Source organism: Leuciscus leuciscus, assembly GCF_965113295.1.
Source record: "Leuciscus leuciscus genome assembly, chromosome: 4".
In the NCBI taxonomy this organism is placed as follows: domain Eukaryota; kingdom Metazoa; phylum Chordata; class Actinopteri; order Cypriniformes; family Leuciscidae; genus Leuciscus; species Leuciscus leuciscus.
This window is the reverse complement of record NC_138728.1, coordinates 11,066,710-11,087,774: the sequence shown is the minus strand read 5'-3', so window position 1 is coordinate 11,087,774 and position 21,065 is coordinate 11,066,710. Positions and strand designations below refer to the sequence as shown.

The window sequence follows — 21,065 nt, the reverse complement described above, 5'->3', positions numbered from 1 at the left end:
ATCTGGAATAGATTAGTGTGCCACATCAAAAGACAGAACTTCACAGGGCTTGCGAACTTCGAATCTCCCTCAGTTCGTTTGTCGGCACTGTGCTATCCAGAACACATTACTGATAATGGCAGGCCGCTTTTGCAGATCCGTCTGTGTCGATAACACGTCTTGCATTCTTTAAATAACAGATCACAGATCAGCTGAATGAACGGCATGGAATAAATTGCCAGTGACATTTAAGGTGAAATAACTAGCATTCTTCCTGCCTAACAGCGTATGATGAGCCACTTATGTGCATCTGCAGAGTTGAGATTGACGTAAGGATGGAGAGGCATGTTTATATGTGTCTGAGTTCAGCCTAGGATGTTGGTGGTGTGTGCATCTTCATTACGGACCCCTGAAGGGCCTTTGGTCATGAACCATGTGCACAGATCACAGTGTTAATTTTGATGGTAATGGTTTAAGCCGTGATAATGGTATCACAAATGACTTCTGTGATGTATGGCTTTCTTCACATTGAACACAAAACTGATTTGTTTTTTTTTATCTAATCTATGTAGGCCCTAAGAAAAGAGTTATCAAAAATGAGTTTGTTAGGACATATGCATGTGTTTGCTTATACAGCTTCACAGGAAACGATTAGAAATGTTTGATAGGTCAAGCATGGATTCAATAATGGTTTGTCCTTATTCTTTATGGGGTTAGGTAGTTTTACAAAAACCGGGCCTAAGTGTGAGAATTTAGCTTTTAGCATTGAATAGTAAGCTACAAACAATATATTTTCTGGCTCATTCCTGACTAGAATCCACGTAAGACAAGTAAAATAAGTTGTTTTATACACTAATCTAGGTTTTAAAATTAGTTTTTGGAAGCAGAAATAGTTCGTAAACTGTCATGTCAACATTTGGCCTATGCTAAGCTAAAATGCTATTTTTAGCCCTGCCATGCCACTGTTACCAGACACAATTGTATTTTATAATGAAGTCTGTCCAAAAAATCAACATCAGATCACAAACATTTTTGTTATAGTGAGAGATTTGATACAATGGTGATTTATTTTACAGTTTGTTATTACAAATATCGATCCTTTAATACAAGACAACACTTATTTCTTTTTCAATTGTTTTCTTTTTTATACTTTCCACGTTGTGCCTGAACAGTTCCTGAAAGTCAGATTTCAAACCACAAATAGATGAATGGATTTGGGTTTTATGTGAGTTTTTCCTGTTCAGACTGCTAATTTGAAAACGTATTTGAGTTGGATGTGCCAATATTTTTTTCAGCTTGTCAGCCAGATTTGAAAATGCAACGTGTGATTCAGGGAAGTGTTTTGTACTTTCTGTACAGTGATTACCATTATCCAGACTCCATTACAATGTCTTTATCAGGTTTTTGTTTTAGAGGAAGCAACTGTCATTGTGTTTCGCCAATACCAGCTAATGATCCGCTAATCAGGAATGGGAAAAGCGCTCGTTGAGCATCCCTTCTAGCCGTTTGCTAATCTATCTGAGGGCTGTTTTCCACTGGGTAGCATACACTCGAATTGGACCAAAAATTCTTAAGTCCATTATCGGCGCAATAAAGAACTAATGACCCAATGACGGGAATATATTTGCAGTGGCACCCATCTCTGCGAAGAGGCCGAAGGATAAGGAGTCATTAAGACAGCGTTATCTGGTCCAGATAGCATTGGCATGTCTCCGCAGATCATTATTTTCGCCCCTGGAGCCGTTTGCCAAACGAGAAGAGCCGTGTGAGCAGAACGGCCGCTCAGACTCGACGGTCAGCTGCGGTGTGGAGGGGGGAGCCGCTAACGATACGTGCCCTGGCAGATAATTCTCTTTCTAAATGCCCCAAATGACTATTTTATGAAAGAATCTTGCATTTTATTATTCGATTTGCTTTAGTCGGCTTTCTGTTTGCTGGAGGTTTGAGGGCGAGATGTTTACACACACAAGCATATTATATATTTTATTCTTTTGTGGAGCACAGGTCTCAAACAAACACCCCTGTGAATAGCCTAGATAAAACAATAACATTGCATTAAATGAGACGGTTTGTGCCGTCTCCCTCAATGCTTTCAGAGTGTTCCTAAGTCTCTCAGAGTATTAAGATGTGATGAAAGAAGCCATATTTACATAAAGAAGTACAGCACTGCAAGGCGAGGACTTCAGACAGAGAAACAAAAACCGAAATTGGTGCACTGTATTTATTTTGGCTTTGCTGAAACATCTTTTTGGTCCATCTGACTTTAAATCAGTTTAGTTTATTTGTTGTCTGAACAATGGCATTTACAGACTTGATTCAAACCACATCCAACAATTGAAATTTTATAAAAAAATGTTTTAGGTAAATGTGCAACATGTTCCTGGAAAAACATTTCAATGCACCAATCAGATTTGAGGGACAAGTTTATGTCAAGTTTGGCTCACAACCAGGGTTAGGTGTTATTTACCAATCATTTCCCTCTGATTTTAGGGATACTTTAGGGGTTAGGTTTAGGGGTAGGGAAAGAGTAAGGACAACTTTTTCAGACATTAATTTTGTTCCAGGATCAACAAAATATGTTGATCCAGGAACATGTCTTACTTGGAAAATCAACCGATCCAAATCCCATTCAACAATTGAAAGCTGATTACATTTTAAATATTCATTTGAATGTCAAGATTTGATCCAAACCACATCTAACAGTTAAAATCGTATTAAATATATTAGTTAGTTAGTAATAACTTAAAAACCTCATGCATGCATTCATTCTTTTCTTCTTCTTTTTTTCAAGATCTGCACTGTAAAAAGTAAACAGTTCTACTTAAAAAAAAAAATACTTCACTTGATAACACCTAAAAAAAGAATTTCAACTTATTTTATTTCTTTTTATCAACTTAATTTCAGTAGATTGTTTTATACACATACTCCCATTTTTTGATTAAAGATTACAAGAGCATTCGAATAATAATAATAATAATAATAATAATAAAACAATGACGTGCACAGATAATTTATAATAAGCACTGCAACATTCTGTTTCAAGAATTTTCCATTTTGATTTCATGGTGACTTTAACTGTGTGTGAACACTCATTTGTTGTCCACCCTTTTCATGTGATAATCACTAGTGAATGAATTAATGAGTCAGTAGTTTTGGACACGTTTGTGCATGAATGTATATAATAACTTTAATAAACTTTAATAATATATATATATATATATATATATATATATATATATATATAAATATAGAAATATATATATATATATATTTCTATATTTATATTTATATTATAATGCACCACTGTATTTTTACATCATTACGATAGCAAACGATTAAGATGCATTGGATATTGATTATTCTGAGACTATATTGAGTAAATGGATTAGATGTTATCACTTACAAACTTGCAGTCTATGATTTGAAACCCAATTGTATTTGCGAGCACAATTAGTTCTACTAATTGATTAGAATATTTATGCATCCTTTTCATCTCTGTGTTGTACTGTTCTAAATTCTTTTATGCACAGCTGTATTGTGTTACAGGGTACTATATTTGAATGTGTTTTACATTGCTGCAATCAGTAATTGTCATGACGTATTTCATACTGTACAGTCACATCACTCTAAAGTCAGGAATGACCACAGTGTTACCGCTAAAAGAAAGGTTTCATTTGTATCTTCCTTCAAACACTTCACCATATGAGACAATTATCGTAAATTAGCGAAGTAGATCCCCTAGTTCCTTTAGACTGGATTGTTATCTAGTGAGGTTTCAGAGCCGTCTCTGCTTTTTATGGAAGGACTTAACAGCTTGAGTCTAATCAAAGACATTTTTCCCTCTGTGTTTCAGGCTAAAGAAATTCAATTAGTTTAATTGGTCTGCTTATTATAGGCTGTAATGTGATGTGAGTGCCGCTGTTGTCAAACTTCACAGGCTACTTTAAACAGCCTCCTTAATTAGAAGGAGAACTTTAATCTCAGTGTTTTGAATTGTACAGTGAAGAGGATCTTCAAGCAATATTCTGGCTTTGCTTGCAAAGCAAACTACAGAAGCTTTTAAATTGCTCGAGTGTAGGCCTTACTTACACAATTGCATTGGTTTATAGGCAGACGAGATTGCTAGTTTGTTACACGACTCCCTGGAATACACCATTCTGATGTTTGTGTGCTAATGACCATTGATATGTATAACTTATTGTCTCAGGCAACCAATTTATAAAGTAGTTTAATGTCTCAAAGCAATATCATACTTGAAGTTGTGCTGTTTTTTGGAATCCCAGCACAATATACATCATGCTATTCAGAACAACAGTCCTCTTGATTGTTGCCATATATGGCAATTTATCAGTTCAATAAAATACCTTACCTGTTTAGTAATAAAAGCGCCAACACCACGTCACTTTGAAAACATTTCAAATCCCTCAGTTCTCGCTATCTCCAAAAAAGCCAAGCCAATGTTGATTCTTATTTTATTACAAGCTCTGTCACATTCTCTTTTTGCAAGCCGAAGCTCCACTGTTCACCGTTTTTTTAAAAAACTTTAAAAAGCAATTCCCCGGAGGTTCGAGATATAACGCTCTCCATGTCAACCATTCTAGCTCTTTGTGACAACTAACCTATGCCACTCCCACATGCCGGAGCAACTTTTCTGTTTACGGATATGATGAGACACACAGGCAAGTTACGTAAGCATTTTCGCGCCAAAAGCATCCCGCTCTGTCTAAAATATGAACACTTATAAAGGACTAACCGTAGTATTAAGACAAAAACATGTTTTGGAAGGATTGATGGTGTATTTGACTCATTATTTAAACTTTGTTAATTTCGAAAAAAACTAAAGTTACATAGTACACCTTAAAATAAACCCCCTCAAGAGCCCCCTGTTTGTTTTAGGGCCTTAATCACCAAGGTAAAGGTTAATTTTGACCAAGTCATTACCTTTAAACCTCACTTGAAATCGTTTAAGATAACGTTGAGCAATTCGCTGTTAAACACTCAGCTGTTTTTAGCTGGACTGGTGGATCCGTTTCTTTCTCACTCGCCCGCTTTCCCTTTGCGCAGACTAAAGGGGAGGGAATTTTTGAGGGGCAATGACAAAAAAATGGATGACAAAATGACAAATTGCACTTATGATCAATCACAAAACCGGAAGTGCAGCATGGTCTGGTGGATAGGCTAATGGAGTAGAGACCTGAAGGTTCACCACTGGCTGTTCGGCATCTACAGTTGTGCCCTTGAGAGAGGCACTTAACCCAAATTGCTTCAGTAAACACTCCGTCTTAGAAATGACAGTGTATGCAAACTGGCCCACTGAAAGAGAGAGATGGCATCCTCTAAAAATCGTTTTCCGTAGGTTTTGGTGTACCATGACATTTTTAATAGCACAAATGCACCATGCATTTTTTTGTGTGAGAGAACTAGATATGTTTGGTAAACCATTAATATTAGATGCATAAAATGTCTGCATACTCTCCTTAAAATGAGGATTTTTTTTTTTTTTATCAGTTCCAACTTACTGGCTGTATCAAACAATTAAAATCAGTTAATAACAATAATATAATTTGGAAAATTTCAGTTTAACCATTCAATCCTATTATCCAAGTTATATAAACAAATAAAAATCAAACAAATATTTTTCTTCAATTACTTTTAATAAAATATGTACTGTATATATTTAAATGTAATTAAATGTTTTAATAAAAAAATTTGGCAAAACCAAAAAATGTTTTACTTAAGCGCTTCACGGTCTATTTTGTACCATTTGTGGAAAGTGCCAAATGCTTTTTGGGAAAAAACAAAAGACACAAAGAAAGCCACCACACAGTGCTAACACAATAAAACTGTATTACATTTGTGCTTAAAATGATTACAGTACAGTATGTACACGTCCTAAAAATAAACATCTCATGCTGAATAACACATAAAAAGAAAATCCATATACAATAGCAAGCAAAAAGGATTTTTTTTTTTTTAAATATGTACAACCACCATATACAAATTAAGTTTGTCCTCATATTTTCTCTAGACAATGCCCTCGGTTTCCAAAGGTAATCATAGCCCATAAAAAGATTATCAACATTGTAGGCTTCAGTAGTGATTTGCGCTTGAGTGTCGCCTTGAATCGATAGTAAACAAACAAACATCCTCCGACCAGGTATTCACGTGCTCCTAGTTTATGCGACCTGATTATGTTTAAAGAGGATTATGTCAGCTGATGAGCCGCACAAAAAAATACGATGTGACGTTCGTCATGTCTGGAGGAGATGCTTGGCGACTAAGCTGTCTTTCAGTTCAAGTATAAACATGTCAATGGACAGAGCCTTGAATTACGCGCAATGATGAAAAGCCTATTAAATAAATACAGTGAAGACAGTAACAAACCCATCGTTTCCCGACCCACAAAACCACATTACATATGTGCCAAACCCAAATGTTCCTAGAGTTCGCATTTTGAGGTATAAAACAGGGTGATTTTTTTTTTTTCAAAATGTCACTAATGAAATCACGTCACTTGATGTTGAAGATGTCGAAGCCCAAAGATTGGTAGTAAAGCGAACACCGTGTTTTAACCAGGTGCGATTTTGTGAAGCTTTCGCCAAGCTGTCCTAAACAGCCAGGACATTTAGTTTATATCTGTGCCACTGTGCTCGGTAGCACTGTGAGACCTCATTGGTTCCCGGACCTGTACACTTAAACCTCAAATTTCTTCTGATTGGCTGATTGTGTTTATTCCAAATAGCTTGTCGCTGGTTAAGACGCAATGTAAACGAAAAATAAATTGTAATTGAAAGGACAGTGAGGAAACTCATTCAACCTGAGTAATTATGTTGACATGGCTCCTTTTCTTCTCGCAAACTTGTTCGCCAATAAATACAGATTTTTTACATATATTTTTAAACTATGTGGTCTTCACCCTGTAAAGCAATTGAAATAGCATCATTGTGTTTTGGACAGAGGTCTTGCAGTGGATTGTATGTTTGTGTTCACAAAAGTCGGGCCATTGAGACATTGAGCCGTCAGGCAGCGTCATTATAACAGAACCACAGTCTTGGTCCGTCTTCAAATGCTCTCCCACATACAAAAAAACGTCTCTATGGCTAATCTGTACAGTACACCATCCCTTATTTGGGCTCTTCGTATATACAATGTGTTGGGGACATGGGGCTGGAGAGGACACTAGTGCTTTTGTGTCTGATTGCATGTCCCCTTCAGGTCCTCTCGCAGCTCTTTCCCCAACTGCAAACGGCGGGGTAGTGGGGGTGGTCAGCGGACCTGCGGCGCATAACCCTCCTTCATCAGTCCTTCCTCGTAGTCTGTCTGGCACAGGATCATGTTGTTCTTCAGGAAGAACTTGTCTCCGACGCAGAACCTGCATGGAGGCGAGAAACAGAAACATTGTGTTTACGTAACTCGAAAGGGACGCAGAAGGACTCATTACTAGCAAAAGTTGCAGGCTTCCCCACAGAGCCGCATTCCGCCCCCTCAAATATTAGCGTACGTTATCCTGCGGACACATCGGCTGGTCTGGAAAGAGTATCTCCAGAGTGCACCTAGCATCTTCTCTACCTGCAGCTGTTTCATAAATATACCCCACAGACGGAGCGCAGGCTTTAGCACTGCCTGATGGGCCGCTGTCTCACTTGACCTTTTGGAAAGAAGATTATGTTGGTCAGGCAGAAGAGAGAGACAAAGAAGGCGGCAGAGGGAACGAGAGCGAGAGCGAGTAGCTCTGTGTGTTTAGCCGTCCTGAGGGCCGCTTATCTTGCTCACAGCGAGAGTTCGACAAGGTCGGAGTGCCAACGAATGCTCGTGTCTACTGGCCAGCTTTGCCTACAGAACCCTCCTGCCTGTGGACGAGGAGGAATACAATGCGTTTGAGTGTCTTCTGGTACCATTTTAATGATTAAAAGTTTGTATTGGGAATGCAATGTTTGGTGAACATTAGACGCTGTATTAAAGGAATTGTAAGAGAGGTTCATTACAAGTCGGCATGAAATGTAAAATCGATTTTCTAAATGAATGTTATTGATCTTATTGTGGATGATTCATCTATGCATGCTTTATTTTTTTTTAATTAGATTTGAGTGTCATGACTCGAGAGACTTCTCCAATCATTTTGTTTGCATAAACCCCACCCATTTCTTACAAACATCTGCAAGCTCTGATTCATATCTGCCTCCAACTAATCAACAACGAGTGGACTGAACCAACTTCCCACCCTACTTATTTTTTTCAATAATCGATAATTCACTCAGATGAATGTCAAAATATGGAAGAAAGGATCTGTTGCTACTTCCATTCGCAGCTTTAAGCTTGAAGCTTTAACAGTTAGTTACCAGATAAAATAATTTTGGCTCGTCCCTCGTTTTCTTTAAAGAAAAAAGAAAAAAGAAAAAAGAAGCAAAGATCAAGGTTACAGTGAGGCACTAACCATGAAAGTGAATGGGGACATTTTTTAAAGGCTTTTAAAGCAGAAATGTGAAGCTCATTTTATAAAGGCAATTATTCTGTTAAAACGTGTGTATTATTTGAGCTGTTAAATTATTTTTAGGCACATGGTCATGGAATCAAAGTTAGTAGTTAGTAAACAGGTTAGTAGCGATTTTTTTCACACTAAAATCATATTGTTTATATGTTATTGAATACCATTAAAACTGTGTATTTTAACATTTACGAATTATCCCTATTTGCTTACGTTGTTAACCCAGATTTTATTTTAGAAGTAATCAGAATTATGCCACAAGTGAGGCTTTTAACTTGTGTTGAACCCGCAATATTCCTTAAAACATCCTCTGGAGGGGTCGGAACCAAATCTGAGAGCCATTACCCTTTCCGCCATTGTTGAATATAATGAGCGAGCGCCAGGATACTTTGTAAACGGCTCCCTCCCTCCCTCGCATGCACTCCGGAAAACTTTTTTTTATTCGTTATGCATGGCAGTGTCAAGCAGGAAGGTGCAGCCATTAGTTTGGACCAAGTATCAACAAGTAATATCCATTAATCGTGCTTGTTGACACGGTGATTAACACAAAGCAGAGGTGTGCTTAATGTAATGGTGTCATTCACTCCAATAAAAACGTCCTGTTTAAATGACACATTCTTGCCAGGAATCCATTAGTGTCTGTCTTCTCTGACATCCTGGCCCTCTCCACCTCCTCTTCTGAGCACCTCCATCTCGCTCGTTCGTTCTCTCGCTTTCTCGACTAATAGGATCTCTCTGTGTTTATTTACAGCCTGTGTTTTCTGTTCCCTCTTAGCCTCGTCGCCGCCCCGTTTCGCAGCGCCAAATTGTTTCTGCTTGGTGAAATGTCAACAGCGTTTGTGACATCTGTGTGCCAATTATGACGAGGATATTGCAGTCAGCCCATCAGAGGTAGCGGTAATAAATGCCCTTGTGCTGCCCTCCGTTTTTCTACTCGTGCAGTCATTACCGATCGCCACATGTTTCCGAGCACCTACATTACCCTTAGCTTGATGCGCCCCCCGCGCCCTCCCCTTTCAATCTCTCCTCCCAGATGAGTTCAACTTCAGATTGCTTTAATTGCTTTTTAGTATTTCCCATCAAGTGGAGGAGAAAAAAGTAAATGCATTTGATATAGTGTTTGCTCAGGTATGACCGTAAATTCTGGGCTTTTTATGTGTTTTCTAAGGCTGTCATTTTAACACATTAATTAAGCGTGATTTAATTATAAAGAAAATAACATGATGAAAGCATGAACACAGTTACCTCCCCCCGACCCATATGCAAATTATGCATTTTAAGATATTATTTTAAATCATTTTTGGTAAAATGTGCCTACCCTTTATGACAAGGTTCAATTTGTTAGCTTTAGTTAGGCTAACAAATCATTAAGGATCATGACCTAACAATGAAAAATACTTTTACTGCATTTATTAAAATTGGTTGAATTCTACACGTACATTTTTAACATTCCAAGTGAATGAACATGAATTTGACATTAACCTACATTAATAAATGCTGTAAAAACATTATTTGTTGTTAGTTCATGATACCTAATGCATTAACTAATGTTTAACAAATTTAACCTCATTGTAAAGTGCACTTTTTTCCCCTACCATCAGAACCATTTAAGTACCACCTTAATTTTTGTGTAAATTTAGCATCCCATATTTGTAATTTTGTAGCTGACCACATGCAACCTGGCCTCAACAAATTATTAATCAAGCAAATAATTTTTTTTTTTTTTTCAGATTGAAAAACTAGACTGAAAAAAGTCTATTGAATGTTTTTGTCTGCCATAATAATGATTTTCATAAACTGATTATTCATTATAATTTAATAAGTTGTTACTGTTAACATTGAGAAAATAAATTATTATTAAAAGAAAGTCGTTGAATTCTCTTAATTTTCTCAACAAATATTTATATTTGCAATTAAATGCAATTTCATGAACTAAATCAATTACATTAATAACATTTCAATTGATTGACAGAGCAAGTTAGTTTTTTTTATCAACAATATCTTTACATTCTCCCCATCTTTCCCTTATATTCTCTTTCCTTCATTTCTACATCATTCCCTCCCTCCGCCTCTCTTCTTTTCCTCAGGTGTGACAGTAATGATGAATATGTCTATTGAGACCCATCTTGTTAAAGAAAAGATGGCTTCCAAGGCAGTGGACTTAATGATGTATGGCTTCGTCAGCTATTTGCCTCTGAGGTCTGTGTTAACTAGAGTAGTAACATTCCTCTTCTGTGAAATAACATGCTGGAGCTGAGTGGAGGAGAGAGGACTTGAAAGAGTGAGGAAAAAGGGAGAGGAAATGAATCACAGAGGGAGGTCTATGGATGGAGAAAAAGAACGTCTACGTCATTGAATGTGAACAAGACATTATCCGACAGAATAGAGTGGATTTGCCGCAGTGTCTGCAATGCAACCGCATGGTTTCTTCTAACGACTGATGGCAAGAACTGAGGTTTGCAGATATCTCTGAGGGGATGAGACTGTTGTCTGTGGCGTCGTTTAGTTACAGCAGTCCCAGAGCACGTGCAGCCCAATTTGGCTCAGGCTTTTCAGACTTTCCGTCAAGGACGGTGACCCGTGCTGGTGAACTCCCTGCCCTGCTGCCCAGGCCTCGGCCTTCTCCCAATCCCGTGGGGCCTCGGAGCGCCGCGGCTCGGGCTCATCACCGGGAACTGGGACTCCTGAGGTTGGCTGATGAGGTCTGAGCGGACGACAGGCTCATCGATTAGCTGTCCCTTCAGGGCTGATCTGTGGCTAACGGCCGGCTAGAGTCTCGAAACCACACAAACACTGCGTTCGCGCTCACCGCTGTGACTGTCACCCCAATCCCTGTTAACCAAGCTGAGGATATATCCTCAAGCCAGGTGAGCAGATTCTATCCTACCCATGAATAATCATGCCAGATTAAGTCCGGCTGCATGGGATGATGGCATACTCTGTGGATGACACGGAGCATGACTGATGTCCTCCGTAATGCCATACAAGTCTGGAACGTACTGTTCAGTCAGTGATTGGAAGTGTTGTTATTGTTAACTAAAACTGTTAAAAACCATTTTGTTAATTCCATTCCAAAATATAATAGAAATATTATCAGGTGGAAAAACAAACTTCAAAAAAAAATTTTAACTGAAAGGTTGAAGTACTAAAACTACTCAAAATTAAATTAAAATAAATTAAAGCTAAATATGAATGCTGTTTGATAGGCAGCTGAGATTTTGATTCTTCTCAGTGAATCTTTAGAGTCCATTCTCAAAAAAATTGTTCATCCGTTTTTTCACCGATTCATTCAGTGGCCATTTCTGCGGGTGCAAATACCTTTGTGTTTTGAACAACCGGACAAAACAGGTTATATTATATTTACTTTATTAAAATTGGCATTGCTTTAATCAAATTATAAACAATTACAACAATAGGCTAAATAAATGAATCATTTAGTTCATTCATGAAAACTTCATGACTCAAAACACTCGTTCAGTGAAGGTTCATGATAATGATTCAACTGATGAATCAAAATTAGAATCAAATTTTCTTGTGTTTTAATTAGTGTTTGAAGGCAAGGAAAGCCAAGCAGTCACATGCTTAAAAAGAGAGAGATTTGAACAGAAAATACGAGATGTGCATGGAAGTAAAGAAGAATAACTCGTTCACTTAAAAGATTCATTACAATATTATATGGAAGTTTCTGGTTTTCAGAGGTGCTATATGTGAGCCAGACAGACATAGTTCAGCACTCTCTTTGTGGAAATCAAGCTAATCACGGGCAGTATTTAATGGTGCTTTTGTGTGGCCTGACTAATGAAACGACTCTGTAGGAGATGATGGCCTTGCTGATGTGTGTGGGGAAAAGGAGGGGTGGCCCAGCTGTATTAAAAGCTTGATTGTAATCATTTAAGCATCAAACGCTAATGTCGGGACATTTCTTATCCTCATGGAGGAGCATAATTATACGGCGTGACCTCTACTGACCCGTTAGCCTGCTCCCAGCATCAGAATGCCTGTCCCACGTCACTGATGGCGAAGAGAGCATTTTGTAAGATGGATTAGATGGCTCTTTTAAAGGCCATGGCCTCTCTAATATTGTTTGAGGAGGGAAAATGAGAAGGGAGAGAGCAGGGTGGGATGTATATGAAAGTAGACAGAAAGGGGATAGATGAAAAAGATGAAAATGGAAAAGCTAAATGCAAGGCAATCGACGAAACAAAACACCCCTTTTTTTAAAAAGGGGGGGGGCGAGGCATTCTCATTCTTGAGAGCATTTAATTGGACAAAAATATCAGGGCCATAAAACTCTTTTTGAATTCCTTGAACTATGAAAATTAGTACTTTTACCTCTGATTTATTCATCATTTTCATTCAAGCACTAAGAGCATAGAACAAAACCAATGGGAAAATTGAAATCGGGCCCAATTGTGGGGCAGTCATGGCCTAGTGGTTAGGGAGTTGAACTGGTAACCCAAAGGTTGCTGGTTCGATTCCAGAGCCGGTGGGAAATGACTGAGGTGCCCTTGAGCAAGGCACCTAACCCCTAATCGCTCCCCGGGCGCCACACAAAGGCTGCCCGCTGCTCTGGGTGTGTGTATCCACGTTTGCAGTGTATGTGTGTGTTAACTACTCACTACTCTGCTCCTAATGTGTGTGCATTAACTTGGATGGGTTAAATGCAGAGGTCAAATTCCAAGTATGGGTTACCATACTTGGCCGTCACGTGTCACTTTCACTTTCACTTTCACTTTCACTTTCACTTTCAATTGGCTAGTCAAAACAATAATGTGCCGTGTGATTCTCTAAAAGATCTCCTTCCATCAACGTCTCGCTGTTTGTGTTGATGTTTATCAAAGAGCATCACTGGACTGAGCCTGTACTCGGGTAATGTGCCGAGCTGTCACAATGACGGACGCATCATGAAAAGCCCTGCCGTCCTTTTCTCTTTTGGAGGAGTCCATCAAAATTTGCGAGGCTTTCTCGAAAGGCACTGACAGAACAACAAAGTGTCTGAGACGTGTCGGGTGGCGGGTGTCTGTGGAGATAATGTCTCGTCAGCTTGTTGACAAATGAATTTTCTCTCGGTCAAATGGGGGGTATTTGCATATCAGACTGTTGATGCGGTGCTCTCAGACTGTAGGAGATCTGATGCAGGTAGTTCTTTCTGATCTGTGTAAATTAAATTCTTGTGTTTGGTCAGGATAAAAAGTAGTTTAAGTGGTCTGTATATGTACAGTGGAAAACATGATACAGGATTCTTTGATGGAAAAAGTGCATTTTTTTTTTATACAGAAAACTTCTGTAACATTATAAATGTATTTACAGTCACTTTAATGCGCCCTTGCAGAATAAAATGATTATACTTCTTTTTTTCTTTTTTAAATCATACTGACCCCAAACTTACAACGATATTATAATTATAAATATTTTTTGTGTAATGCAATACATTTTTAAGCATGGAGTAAGTATCCAAATACTTTTTAATGTACTTGAATGTGAGTTTGTTGTGAAGGACACCAATGCAGGCTACATCTATCTCTCCAGCAAAACATCCAATAGTGTGAATAAACTGACAGGAAATTCAGGTTCCGGTCTGAAATATGGGCAATTAGCACCAGCTCCATGCTATAAATCTTGTGGTGAACACCAGTGAAATTGTGATGGGCGAACGAAAGATGCATAGAGGCCTCATCAGAGCGTGCAAAGCAGACTGACACATATTTTATTAAACAGTTGATCGGCTGGCCTAATGTAAAAAGAAAGATTTGCCTGGCTCTAAATGGGCTGTAATGCCAGGCAAGCGGGTGGACCTGTCTGTGGCTCTGCTGATGAAGATTAGCTGACTTCTTAGATTAGGTGAGCGTGGTTCGTGCAGTCAACTGAAGTGGCAAGACAATAACCCAGTGTTAATTGAGCGTAACCGGATCCTGCAATTGGCCCCCACTTGTGTGTACTTCTCTCTGGCATCTGTGTGTTTGTATGAAGCAGGTATCTAATGAACAGCCCATGCATGAGTTTTTTTCTTTATTTGACCACATTCTAAGACAAATGGCCTCTTCTTCTTAGAGTGAATGAAGACAAACAACACAATTTGCCCAAAGTAATGAAGAAAACTGCAGCCCACCGAATATTTAAGTGTTATATTGCTGTCTGTTTTTGATGTTGAACCACAGCAACAAGCAATTTATTTTGACATAAAAAGATAATTTAAAATTATTCTTGTTTTAACATCCATAGGAAAATTACTGTAAAAACATGATGTGTGGCATATGATGGACCTCAACACAAAGGGTATAATATAGTGTGTTTTTATATATATATACTGTATATAGGGAAATATTCAAGATTAGGGGCAACAGAACGTAAAACAAATATACATGTAACCACGTAACACCTACAAAGAAATAAGATAGTTCAGATAAAGGCCAAATTAATTTTTACTTGTGGTAACCTCTTTCTTTTTGAGCCTAAAATGATCAGCTGTGGTTGCAGTTCAGTGGTTAAACCATCCAAACTGTCTAAAGTCATCAGTTCAAACCCCAGAAGAGGCGATTTGTGATTTTTTTAGGGTTATTTTGTTACTGATCATCACTACCCTTGAGCAAGGCATGAAGTGATACTTTGGATACAAAAGTGTCTTATATCAGTTTTTGTGGTAGGGTGGTAGTTACACAAATGGGCTTGTGGTTCAGAGGTTGTTGTTTAGAATCACTATAAATTGCATCTGATGGGGGTTTAATATATCAATACAACTGTGCTAGAAATCTGAAGGTTGCTAGTTCAGACCCCTGATGTTTCATGGGCTGGAGAGTTTTTTTGTCTATATCACTGTTTTGCCCTTGAGCAATGTACTTCTTGCTCCAGGGAGACGGTAACTGTGGTAAACATATTGATGTAATTTGGATAAGAAAACATCTGCCCAAACCATCTTTCAATGGTAGGGTGGTGGGTTTTTAACCGAAGGTCATTTTTCAAACCCCAGTACTCTTGATTCATGAACCAGAGAGTTGCTGGGATTCCCTATCGCCATTGTGCCCTTGAGCAAGACACGATAGTGGGGTTAAGCGGTACCGTCCTTGTAGTAAATGTACTGTAAGATGCTTTGGATTCAAGACAACCTTTGAGTTTTAAGGGGCTTAACACATCTGCAAAGAGATACATACATTTAAGTACTCGGAAATGTTTAAGAAAACTGAATTAACTAACCTCTGGTTGCACAGCTGGCAGGCAAAGCAGTCCAGGTGATAGACGTTCTCCTTGGCTCTCATGACCATCTCAAATGCTGGGATGAGTTTACTGCAAGCCGCACAGTTCCCTGTCACTCCGAACAACCTGACAGATTGAAAAAGATGTAAAGTTTTAGGGTCAGAATCATTTGATCAACCATATCAATGCTCAGAATGAAATGGGATTGTAAGGAGTGATTTATAAACAAATCACTCGGTTGATTTTAGTTATTCAAAAACACAGAGCAACCAGTGTAGTTGGATTCACAAACAAATGACTCATATTAACCGATTTTTTTTATTGAATCAAAAACATAAAAGCAGTCATTCACAAACAAATGACTCAAACTATAGCTTTCCTGTAGCTCAAACAGTAGGGCATTGGCGCTTGCAACGCCAAGGTCATGGGTTCGATTCCCGGGGAAAGCAAGAACTGATAAGAATGTAAATGTGTACCTTGAAATGCAATGCAAGTCGCTTTGGATAAAAGTGTCTGCCAAATGCATAAATGTAAATGTCAAACTCTTTAATGAATCATCCAAAAAGACAAACCTTTTATTCTTTTTTCATAGGAGTTTATATAACACTTTTACAAATTATTAGTGTTCACACAAGAAATTTGAACTTAGTATCAACTGGGCCACGTTCACGCAGCAACAGAATATGGTTGTGAACGGAACCGGACTGGACAACTAGTCGTCACATCATACAGTGCGAGAGAGCCGCTCTGCGCTGCACAAACGTGTGTCTACCTTGTGTTGTGGGTTTTCATGTGTGGTTTACTGTAACTTACAGCGACAGAGATATGAACTGTGTGTCATCTGAAGAGTTTAGAAGCAGTCACTGTTCTCCACCGGAGCTGCTTGTCAGTTTCGTGTTCTACGCTCGACTCAAATGTTGTGCTCTCCACCCAGATATAAACACTGCTGTTGGTTAATAAAGATTTGACAGATGAACTCTTTGACTCGATTGGACTCTTGTTGTGCCAAAAGTTATAAGACTTTTCAGTTTTATGGACATTGCAATCTTTAATATTACTGGTCACTGTCGCTGTGGTCCTGGTAAGAGAATTCGGGCTTGACTCCCGTTGCACGTTCATACAGACACTACTGTAAGTTGCTGTGTGAACTGGATATTTCGAGACTCACACCTGAGTCTAAGTACATGCGGTTGTCAATCCCAAAAAATGACAGTGTGGACGTAGTAAAAAGTGTTTGTGTTGATTAATATATCTGCAACTTTTTGCTGAAAATTTTTTTTATTCATATTTTTTTGTCACCACGTTAGAAGGTTCACCTTGTAATTCACGGCATTAGCTGAAAAACTTATTTCATTTGAATACATATGAAATTCATTTCATATGAACGCAAAACATACATTATAGCTGAAATGTGCCCAGTTGAACAAAGTGAATCGAGCTGAATCAAGAGCTTGTGAATAGAAATGGAAAACTGTATCGATACCAAGTCCTACTCCAATTTTCCCATTTCCGATGATGCCGCCTTTTATGATATTTTGGCTTGAAAAAGACTTTGCAATGGATAAAAGCACAAAAGCGGAGTGTGATGTGACCATCATGGAGATGGCCGGGCCGGGTGAGGTTAACGCCACAGAGCGGCTGCCCAGGGATGAGCCTATTATCTTCTTGCCTGCTCGCGGGACATTACAGAGAGGATTCATTAGGGATTCATGGCTGTTACTCTACTGTGACCTAGACCGAGTAAAGGGGGGTAGGGGGAAAAGAAATATCTGATAACGAAATCATATAACAAAATAACCTATTAGGCGGACTTCTTCAGGCACTTTTAGCCGTCGTTGTTAAAATGATAAAACTGCATGCCACTCTCCGGCTCTGTAAGAGATCGCAATCTGATAAATGATCTTGGGGCCTGGGATATGCAGGGTTGTTTATTAACCTTCAGAAACTATGTTTCCCACAGGCAAATAAAAAAGAGCTGAGCAGATAGATTGTACTCTCATGAATACCTACAAAATTAAGGGCTACTGTGAACGCACCTTGAGACGATGAAGGATTTCTCCAATAGCATTCCAGGTAAGAGGAGAAAGGAAACGAGACTTCGTCCTGTGGATTGGTGCCGATTTAATTAAAGGAATTATGTCTTTCCCTTTGAGCTGTCTAAATATAAACACGTTCATGTTATCACGTCTCCACTATTTTCAAAAAAGTGCATAGCCAGAAGGCCTCCGCATGAAACCGATGAAATGATGAGGCATATTTTTTCCACTCCCATCTTGCAATTAAATATATCATAGATCTGCATGTAAATAGAAAAAGGATGATAGATTCACTGTGTTCAACTCACTTATATAAAGAAAATGTTTATGCCGCATGTATTTAATGCATGTTCTGGAAAGAAAAGATGCATTAATGCATGTGCTGGATTTCAGCTGATGAATGATAGATGATATCCATATGAAAAAATGATGCTTGAAGGTCTTTTTGTCATCAGGTTGAATCAAACCAGTATTGGGTTTGCCACTCTAGCAAGCTGTGAGCTCAAAACGTCTCATCTTGTGCAAATTTAAAGTAACCAATACCTTTCCTGGAATAGGACAGTCATGCCTTTTTGCTTTGAGAATTTGAGGACAGAGGTCTGTGCTTTGCAAATACACTAGGCATTGAGTGAAAACGGGTGCTCTCACCTGAGAATCTGTCTGTGTAATACATGCGCTGCACAGAGAAATCAATAGGTGTTTTTATTTAAAGAACCAACTGTATTTTTTTTTTTCCAATGAAATGGATTGTAATCCATCAGAAAGTAGCTGAGAGTATCTTGACATACAATGGGGAATTTGCTTTCTTCCTTTTGACTGCTGATTTGAGCTATTCTCGTTTTAAAAATGACATGACACTTGGCTCATATTTACATTCACATACTCCTTTATTTTTAAGTTTCTAATTGAGTTAGATCATGTGAAAAGGGAGACTCTTGAGTTTTGGTGAAAGTGAAATGGTTTGCCGGTAGATTTATGGATCTGAACTTTTCTTTGGAATATAAACACTGGATCAGATTAAACAGTAGATAAAAAATGTTTGAAGTTCAGCTCTATTTACAGCATTTGTGGCATAATGTTTATTAACATAGAAAATTTAACTGACTAAAAAAAACAGCATGTATTTGTAGATATTTTTTTGTAACATTATGCATATCTTTACAGTCACTTTTCAATAATTTAATCCATCCTTTCTGAATAAAAATATTAATTCCTTAAAAAAAAACAAAAAACTTTTGAATGGCAGTGTAGATAAATAATATACCTATATGCTCTCTAGATATTGGTCGACCACTAGTGAAGAACTTCCATAGAATTATAATTACAATTTTTTTTTTTTATAATTTACAAAATTATAAAGACCCACTGCTCTCAAAACTAAGGAACTGTGCGGTAACCATCCCTCTGTACAGGAGACTCTCAGAGAGCTCTGTTTCCCAGCCCAACAGGAAAAGGGGAGGGGCGGTAAGACGGATGAAGCCCTACCTGCCACTTGTCTTTCACCGGTCTGCCAGTTTGATGCCACAGACGCTAATGGCTCTCAAGGGAGGCGGCAAATTAAGCGTGCTTGGCTTGTAATGAATTTGGAGGTGCATGTTCTCTAAATGCAGTGTGTAAGAGAAGGAACTGAGTGTCCAGAGACAAATGCAGACCGGCCTTCCCATTTATGTTCTGTAGGGTAAAGAAAACGTACCATGGTTCAACTGAGTTTATCGCTCAGTCCAGTTTTCCATCAATGGTCAGTGGCTGTGTAATATTTTAATAGTATTATGGAGGAAATCAAACTCACTTGGACATAAATGCTTACAAAATAGCATTTATATTTTATCAGGCTGAAGAGGCAGCTCGAAATTAAAATTCATAGCGGCTCTGGATTCATAAGTTAAAAGAGAATGCGCAATCAGTACCACCTGATTGGACACAAAAGGTGTTGGAGGTGCACAGCGGCTTTTCACAGTTGAATGGCACCTATTTGATGAGAGGAAAACAGACACCAATTAAATTATTCCACAAGGCTTTATCCTAGTGGTCGCAGCAGCGAGGCTCAAGCGTGCAGCTTTACTGTAATCATTAGACAGTGCCCCAATGGAAAATGCATGAGCGATGTCACCTCAATATCCTCATCCAGCTACACAAAATCCTTGTAAATTACTCTCTATCAAACGAGACCCCTCTGGGACTCTAATATGTAAGTGATTCAAATAACACAAAGAAATGAGACGCACTGATATGGTCCAAACTATGCCATTTTGGGAGAAGTCCATTTCCATGGAGAAGATAATTAAATTTTTCATGAAATTTCTAACTATTAAGTAATTACTTCTGTAAGTAATGATCCAGTGCAATCAGGGTTGTGATCAATTCACAATTTAATTAGTATTATTAAATTGCAAATCAGTTTAATTTTAATTGAACATGATTTAAGGTAGCAAACATGATGCAGCACTGAAATTCAAGTTTTAACTGTTTTTGAATACCTGCGATGTACGAAATGCCACCTATGGAAATTTTTATTTAGTTTAATACATTAACTTTTGAGGGCCAGTGTGGAAGAACACTTAATTTTAGGAAATACATTGCCTGTGTTGAATCTACAATTCAGTAAATTACGCTTCCTGCCAATTCAATTCAAATTTAATTCAACTTCCTGTCGGGTGTGGCCAATTCAATTCAATTCAATTCAATTCAATTCAATTCCACGCTCTTGAATTGAAACAGAGCTTGAATTCTGTACAACCCCGGTAGATAATGTTTTTAATGAAATATATTATGGAGAAAATATAGCTTTTTTTTTTTACTAGGGTTCCTGGCTCAGAGTCTGGGCAGGGGGTCCCGGAGCCTGTAAAGATTGAAAAAAATAAAAAATAAATGGGATTTTGAACAAAGCAAAGCATAATGTTTATCTTAAACGTCAGGCCTGTATTCTTTTCGCTTCATTTGTTTGGGTATTTTCTGAACATCAAGGGCAACAAATAAAGCATTGCTTTTTCCTTTCTGCACCTTTTTTCAGGGAAAAGAGAAAGCATGATAACGCCACCACCTCCAGAAGCATTTGAAATTCTGACAGTGGCTCCCTCTCTCCATCTTGCTCCTCTCTCCCGCCGCCACCCCCGCGACTTCAATCGCTCTGGCCTCAGCGTGCATTCATCAGCTGCCGAATTAGAATTTGTTTCCTCACAAACCATTGATCATCGGCCTATTACCAGGCAAATGACAGTTAATTACCCACTACATTAACCACCGGGACCCGGGGACCGGCCGCCTGTGCCATCAGTCACAGTGATGAATGTGGCAAGTTCAGTAATGCGCGGCCGTTCTCGCGTCCGCCTGCCACGCTGAGAGCAACCCCTGGATCTCACTTCTCGGCACCCAGG

At 38.5% G+C, this 21,065-nt stretch overlaps 1 protein-coding gene across 5 annotated transcripts in view; it reads right to left on the bottom strand.

Annotated features, from left to right (window-relative positions):
- Positions 1-5,811: 5,811 nt before the first annotated feature.
- The window catches only part of lmo3 (LIM domain only 3), a 42,605-nt gene continuing 27,351 nt past the window's right edge, over positions 5,812-21,065 (bottom strand). For all 5 annotated transcript variants that reach the window (XM_082168555.1, XM_082168553.1, XM_082168554.1 and 2 more), the window contains 2 exons: positions 15,656-15,781; positions 5,812-7,351 (listed from right to left, as the gene is read on the bottom strand). In XM_082168555.1, the coding sequence (XP_082024681.1) occupies positions 7,246-7,351; positions 15,656-15,781 (232 nt within the window). In that variant the 3' untranslated portion in view covers positions 5,812-7,245. The remainder of the gene's footprint in view (positions 7,352-15,655; positions 15,782-21,065) is intronic.